Raw genomic sequence first — 7768 nt, forward strand, 5'->3', positions numbered from 1 at the left:
GAGTTTTCCCTCGGTTGACTGTGGCCCCGCCCCCAGCGTGCCCGGCGTGGTCGCGTCACTTCCGGTTGACGCGCATGTCGGGGTGGGGCTCCCCCCGGGGCCTCTGGGGCGGGGGTTTCCCCGCCCCCCGGGGGGACTTGGCAAGCCTACGGAGAGGAGAGCTGACGGTTTACGCTGAGGGGAATTTGTCCTCTGGTACCTTTTTAAAAAACGAAAGGTCAACAACCGTGTACCTTCTGTAATTTCTTCCTCTTTAACAGAAAAAACAGCTCATACGCACTTTTTAAAAAACGTTATGCACTTTTAAAAAAATAATTGAGTGTTCTTGCCCGCTCAGTGAACATAAATAACAGAGCGGTATGGTTGGCTCCTTGAGTGAGAAAGGGCAATTGTGGGCTAACTCGATCTGTACCGGTGTGATGCTGTGCATGTATTCTGCAGGAGGTTCCGTTTATAGCCCACACGGATCTCAGTTTCGCTGGCCCAAGCCCAGTGCCGGCAAACAGCAAGTTGAGTCGGGTGTGTCGTATCACAAGCCTATTGTGCTGCCTGAAAGTAACCAAGATCTCCCGCTCTTCTTCCCCCACCCCCCTCTAGAATGGCAACAAAGACGGCTCCCTTGACATGCTGGGCACAGATATCTGGGCAGCCAATACCCTCGAGCCCTTCAGGTAAGCTCGTCTTGGAAGGGCACTGATAACCCTCTTCTTCCCCTTCCATAAACAGGCCAAATCTTGCTGCTTGGTGTAGTGGTTATGTGTGCGGACTCTAATCTGGGGGAATTCCAGTGATTCCCCACTTCTCCACTTACAGCTGCTGGATGACCTTGGGCAAGCCGTAGTTCTCTCAGAGCTGTTCTCTCAAGAGAAGGTCTCGAAAGAGCTCTCTCAGCCCCACCTACCTCACAGGGTGTCTGTTGTGGGGAGGGGAAGGGAAAGGAGTCTGTAAACCACTCTGAGACGCCAAGTGAAGGGCGGGGTATAAATCCAACCTCCTCCTCCTCCTCCTCCTCCTCCTCCTCCTCGCTACGGTCTGTGGTGGAAGCTTGCCAAGTGGCCTAGGGCCAGTCACGTTCTCTCAGCCTAGCCTACACCACAAGGTGGTTGTTCTGAGGATAAAACGGAGGAGGAATGAATAATGCTGTCAGCTGCTTTGGGTCACCATTGGAGAATAGCAGCAGATGTAAATTTTAAAAAAATCTTTTGAGTAGCAATCATGGAATTCCATTTCCACACCATCTTCTCTGACTTGCTTCTCATTCTGTTCAGTAGCTCGGGGGTTGCCAGGGGAGATTGGCAACCGGTGGAAGAGTTGAGGGCGGACTCGGAGACATGGTGAGGGGTACCCTTGCCAGTATGATGATGTCACTTCCTGGGAAAACCCTGTTTTTCTCTACCTTAAGGAATCTCAAAGTGGCTTCCAGTCGCCTTCCCTTCCTCTCCCCACAACAGGCACCTTGTGAGGGAGGTGGGGCTGAGGGAGTTCTGAGGGGACTGGGACTGGCCCAAGGTCACCCAGCAGGCCTCCTGTGTCTCAAAGGGGCTGACCATCGCCTTCCCTTCCTCTCCCCACAACAGGCACCTTGTGAGGCAGGCGGGGCTGAGAGAGTCCTGAGAGGACTGGGACTGGCCCAGGGTCACCCAGCAGGCCTCATGTCTCTCAAAGGGGCTGACCATTGCCTTCCCTTCCTCTCCCCACAACAGGCACCTTGTGAGGCAGGCGGGGCTGAGAGAGTCCTGAGAGGACTGGGACTGGCCCCGGGTCGCCCTGCAGGCCTCCTGTGTCTCAAGGCAGCTTCCAATCGCCTTCCCTTCCTCTCCCCACAAGAGGCACCTTTGCGAGGCAGGTGGGGCTGAGAGAGTCCTGAGAGGACGGGGACTGGCCCAAGGTCACCCAGCAGGTCTCACGTATCTCAAAAGCGGTTTACAATTGCCTTCCTATCCCCACAACAGACTTCCTGTGAGGCAGGTGGGGCTGAGACAGCTCTGAGAGGACTGGGACTGGCCCAAGGTCACCTTGCAGGCCTCATGTGGAGGAGTGAGGAATCAAACCCGGTTCTCCAGATTAGAGTCTGCCTCTCTTAACCACCACACCACAGTGGTGCTGGGCCTGATGGCAGATCGCTTTAGGTATCACTGGAAACTCTATAGGAAAACCACAGTGCTGTTGCAGGCAACAGGAGCTGGGGATGGGTGATCCCCGCCCCCACCGGGGGCTTGGTAGCCCTACTTAATTCTGATTTTAGTCTTGAAAGTCCTTCTCAGCTGTGTTTTGGCCCTCTCTTGGGGTGTTCCTGGTTTAGCAGAGGAGTGTTTTAATAAATGAACAGAGTAACGATGCCTGTTCGTTAGAGGCTGATGCAACCTCGTTTTGTTTGCATGCAGAAGCACAAATGGTCCGGGCCTGGCCAGATGGCTCCTTGGCTAATGTACTTGAGACCCGTTTGGAACGGGTGTTCCTCCAGTCAGCATCCGGCAATCAAATGCTGAAGGCGGGGAGAGCCGGAAGATGAAATTGTAGCAGACGGCAGATTTTACTCCACTGATCACTCCAGAACGCTGGGCTGCCTTGGCATCAGTACCTAGATTGGTTTCTCCCCAGGTCTCTGCAGCTACAGAATGCAATACAGAAGCCCCCTTTCTGTATCTGAGCCTAAACTGGGGTTGCCAACTGCCCAGCCGGGTCTGGAGACCTGCAGGCATTGCAACTGATCTCCAGAGGACGGGGGGTCCGTTTCCCTGGAGAAAACGGCTGCTTTGGAGTGTGGACCCCGGAGCGTCACGCACCCACTGAACTCCCCCCCCCTCCCAAATCTCCAGGAATTTCCCAACCTGGATTTGGCAACTGTACTCTACATAGTCCTGGTGAATTTGGTGTAGTGGTTAAGAGCGTGGACTCGCATCTTGGAGAATCGGGTTTGATTCTCCACTCCTCCACTTGCACCTGGCTGGATGGCCTTGGGCAAGTCATAGTTCTGACAAGAGCTGTCCTTGAAAAAGAGCAGTTTGTGTCAGAGTTCTCTCAGCCCCCACCCACCTCACAGGGTGTCTGCAGTGGGGAGGGGAAGGGAAAGGAGTTTGTAAGCCGCTCTGAGACTCCCTTGGGTAGTGAAGGGCAGGGTATAAATCCAATCTCCTCCTCCTCCTCCTCCTCCTCCTCCTCCTCCTCCTCTTCTTCTTCTTCTTCTTCTTCTTCTTCTTCTTCTTCTTCTTCTTCTTCTTCTTCTTCTTCTTCTTCTTCTTCTTCTTCTTCTTCTTCACATGCAGTTGCTGGTGTGACCTTGGGTCACTCACAAGTCCTTTCAGAGCTGTACTCTCAAGGGCAGTTCCTGTTATGTTCTAAGTTATGTTTAAAGCTGCAGTATTCCGGTTTTCTCTGTTGGGATTGGCTCCCTAATAAAGACTGCCTATTGGTCCTAAAGCCATCACAGAACGTCCTATCCTGAGGCTCTGCTTAGGTCCAATCAGATCACCTGAATCTGGTAACACTGTATATGGTTCAGTTATGGAACCGTACAAGTTTGAGTGCCGCTCTTGGCAGAGCAGGCCTGATCGGAGCAGTGTTTTGAATAAAGCCTTTTATTTTGACCATCGTCTGCTGCCTTCAATACCTAAACGTTCCCAGTCAGAGCTCTCTCAGCCCCACCTACCTCGCAGGGTGTCTGTTGCGGGGAGGGGGAGGGATTGTCAGCCGCCCTGAGACTCCTTCGGGTAGTGAAGGGCGGGGTATAAACCCAGTCTCTTCTCTTCTTCTTCTTCTTCTCTCCTCTTCTGTTAGACTGTATCTCTGTTTTTGCACGTCGCTGAAATATATGCAGGCTCATGTTTGTTTTTCATGGAATCATAGAGTTGGAAGGGGCCATACAGGCCATCTGGTCGAACCCCCTGCCTGATTTCTCCCTGATCGGTTTCAGTTCAGGTGTTTTGTCTCAATATAATCTCCCTCTTTCTCCCCCCTGATGTCTTTGTAGCGGTGCCACCTGGGACTTGCAGCCTGAAAAACTTGACTTCACGCAGTTTCACCGAAAACTCCACAATACTCCCAAACATCCTCTCCCGCACATAGACAGAGAAGGGTGAGTCACTGTCGGAACAGACAAAATCTTTTAAGCTTTGCTTTGGGACTGTAGGTTCTGGACTGTACGTTTGCTATGGGACTGTAGGTTCTGGTCTCCTCATCTGGTTCCAGGATGAGGAGCCACAGGTGAGAATCCTTATAATCTTTTTGTTTGTTTTGCTTCATTTATGCCCTGCTGCCTTCCCAGTGGCGACCCGAAGTGGCTTACCTAGTTTTCCTCTCTTCTGTTTTATCCTCACAACAACCCTGTGAGGTAGTAATATCTCAGGAATTCCATAAGCAGCCCAAGAACAGGGCCCTGCAGGACCATGTACAGTTCCGCAGGGCCTGCAAGACGGAGCTCTTCCGCCAGGCTTTTAATGAGGAGCCGCCCACCACTACCACCAACTATTCGTTAGTAACACTGGGGTAGCTGGTCGGCCCTATATGGAGACCGAGCTACAGTATAGTACAAGACAGATACAGCTGGACCGGGACCCGTGATCCATCTACAGCAGGGGTCATATCGTAGAAAAAGAGGTGCAGGAGCTCATTAGCATAACTCATTAGCATAATTTATTTGCATATGCCACACCCCCTGACATCACCGGAAGTGTGTCAGAAGGCAACACCCACCACTCAGACTTCACTGGATTGTTTTGGATTGCTAGCTATTGGGGGGGGGGGAGGCGCACAGATCTGCCATCACAGAGGAGGAAGAGCTGGTACCTGAATAAAACTTGGTCTTAAAGGTGCCACTGGACAGTTTTGGATTGCTAGCTATTGGGGGGGGACGTGCAGATCTGTACTCGCAGAGGAGGGAGAGCTTGTACCTGAATAAAACCTGGCCTTAAAGATGCCACTGAACTGTTTGGGGCCAGGGGAGGGAGCTCTGCAACTTACCTGGCTGCTTCTTGCTCTGACTGAGGGCTGCTGGGAGCAGGGGGCGGGGCTTGTTGGATGTGCCCGCCCCCTGGGCTCTTTACTGCCGGAGCTCCGCTCCTGTGCGCTCCTGCAGGAAATGACCCCTGATCTACAGTATACCATCTTTAGCTTGACCAGAAGACCGACATTATTCTGAGCACTTTAATTGTAATATATGATTGTTTTATCTTGTTTTTATATATCATGGCACACAGTGCCCTTAAGCGTAAGCCACCCTGAGCCTGTCCGCGGGGAGGGCGGGATAGAATAAATTCTGCAATAGCACTCTGGCATTTCTGGTACCTTACTGCCTGCTGCAGGAAGTTGATGGGCAGTAGGTTCAGGAGGGACAAAAGGAAATACTACTTTACGCAGAGAGGGAATTAAAATGTGGGATTTGCTGCCAGAGGATGTAGTGATGGCCATAGGATTTAAAAGGGGCTAGAGAGATTCATGTAAACTTCTTCACAAGCTCATTTTGTACACTAGACTCAGATGCGTCCTTTTTTCCCTTGTCTGTTCTGTAGAATCGGGAAAGGGAAATGTGAGGACGGAGACAGCATCAACCTGAACGATATAGGAAAAGTTCTCCCAGCTTGGCCGGTAAGTTTCTAGTCGTTTTATTTGTACGCCCGGCATCATGTATGCGCGGCAGATCAGTGTGAGCCATTGGACACCCAAGATTAAATCGGTAATATGCCAAAAGCCTTCTGATCCGTGCGTTTTCTCTCCGGAGGTTCTCAGATCTGCATTGGGAATATTTCCTCGTCGAACTTGCCGCTTTCTAACATTTGGAAAGTTTGTGTGAGTTGTGTGCGATATTGAGAAACGTGAGGGTTTCGGGAACCTCCCGACCTAAACTGTCACCCCCCCCCCCATTACAAAAAAAAAAAAAAAGAATTAAGCAAATTAATCAATTTTGTCAGTGCCTTACAAATCTGAAAAGAAAGCCCTTGAATTTAGCCTTTAAAGTGAGAGCCACCAGACTAAGTAATCCGCAATATACCATATATAATACAAATGAATATCTCAAAGTTGATGATATATAAACAAGACCGCAGTAAACCAGACTTAGTCCTCAGAAGAAGCCACAGGTAAACAAAACCAAACACATTTTGGCCTTATGGGCCTTCTTCAGTGGTCATAAATACATATACAGCAAGAGCAAGTGTTGTTATAATTAGCCAGACCAGGTGTTGCACATTTTATTCTGTGTGGCCAAATGTTGACATGATAAAGGTCACGGATCCTGTCTTATTATTTGCGTAAAGGTAAAGGTTCCCTTGCTCGAAAGCCAGTCGAATCCGACTCTAGGGTTGCGGTGCTCATCTCCGTTTCAAAGCCGAAGAGCCAGCGCTGTCCGAAGACGTTCACGTGGTCATGTGGCCGGCATGACTAAACACCAAGGCGCACGGAACGCTGTTACCTTCCCACCAAAGTGGTCCCTATTGATCTACTTGCAATTTCTTGCTTTCAAACTGCTAGGTTGGCAGGAGCTGGAACTAGAGACGGGGGCTCACTCCGTCATGCGGCACCCGGGTCTCGAACTGCTGAACTACCGACCTTCCACCACAGCCTGCAGTTCAGCGTCTTAACCACTTGAGCCGCCGCAGCTCAATTTGCATGCTCACGCGTAAAAAATGTAAGATGTAAGGGGCAGTAGTAGAGCCTCTGCTTGGCATGCAGAAGGTCCCAGGTTCAAACCCCGGCATCTCCAGTCAAAAGATCTGGCAGTAGGTGATGTGAAAGACCTTTCCCTGAGACCTTGGCGAGCTGCTGCCAGTCTGAGCGGACAATACAGACCTTGACGGCCCAAGGGTTTGATTCAGTCTAAGGCAGGTTCATGTGTTCGTGTATTAAAAACCCTGTGAATAGTCTGGGAGGATGAAAACTACTTTCTTCTTGATAATGTGCCTAGGATATTCAGAAGCGTCTGCGTGTTGAACGAATCCGTGAGCGTGCCTACTCGATAAAACTCAAAGAGGTTTAAGCGCAAGGTTCTCCGTTGCCCGTCAGTAAACTCACAGTACGTTGGCAGGGGAAGGCGATTTGAGGCGCATGATCTGGAAAACCTGCCATGGCTCAGAGACAGGACCTCTGCTTTGCCTGCAGGAGTTCCTAGCTCCAATCCTTGGCCTTAGCAGCTCAGTGATCATTTAACACTGGGGTGTCAAACATGCGGCCTAGGGGCCGAATCAGGCCCCTGGAGGGCTTCTATCAGGCCCGCAGTGGAACTGGCTCTTCTGCTGCTGCTTTCAAGGTTCTCCGTTGCCCGTCAGTAAACCCACAGTATGTTGGCAGGGGGAGGCGATTTGAGGCGCATGATCTGGAAGATCTGCCATGGCTCAGTGACAGGACCTCTGCTTTGCCTGCAGGAGTTCCTAGCTCCAATCCTTGGCCTTAGCAGCTCAGTGATCATTTGACACTGGGGTGTCAAACATGCGGCCCAGGGGCCGGATCAGGCCCCCGAAGGGCTTCTATCAGGCCCGCAGTGGAACTGGCTCTTCTGCTGCTGCTTCCAGTTCTGCTGCTGCTGCGTCATCGTAGGTTTGCAGCTTACAGATACACACCTGAACAGCATACTCAAGAGTGCAACAGCAGAGACATTTTGATGCAATAATTCAGAGCAAGAGGGGTCAGTTATCAGACACTGTTAAAGAAACAAAATATTGCAAGAGTGCTAATGTTTTAAGCATGTTTTTATTTCAAGTTAAAAAATAAACCCCTTTGTGTTTGTGTCCTTTATAAAGTTTATATCTCTGCTACCTGGGGTTACATTTCATGACAC

The 7768-nt window shown here is 50.8% G+C and overlaps 1 protein-coding gene across 1 annotated transcript in view; it reads left to right on the top strand.

Moving 5' to 3' along the window:
- LOC107121457 (CBP80/20-dependent translation initiation factor-like) overlaps window positions 1–6970 on the top strand; it is a gene marked incomplete at its 5' end in the record, with an annotated part of 21071 nt that extends 14101 nt beyond the window's left edge. Inside the window, 4 exons of the mRNA XM_015424366.1 lie at window positions 598–671; window positions 3971–4075; window positions 5508–5583; window positions 6899–6970. Of these exons, the coding sequence (XP_015279852.1) occupies window positions 598–671; window positions 3971–4075; window positions 5508–5583; window positions 6899–6970 (327 nt within the window). The remainder of the gene's footprint in view (window positions 1–597; window positions 672–3970; window positions 4076–5507; window positions 5584–6898) is intronic.
- Between the last annotated feature and the right edge of the window lie 798 nt (window positions 6971–7768).

Source organism: Gekko japonicus, unplaced genomic scaffold (assembly GCF_001447785.1).
Source record: "Gekko japonicus isolate JY-2015 unplaced genomic scaffold, Gekko_japonicus_V1.1 scaffold4803, whole genome shotgun sequence".
In the NCBI taxonomy this organism is placed as follows: domain Eukaryota; kingdom Metazoa; phylum Chordata; class Lepidosauria; order Squamata; family Gekkonidae; genus Gekko; species Gekko japonicus.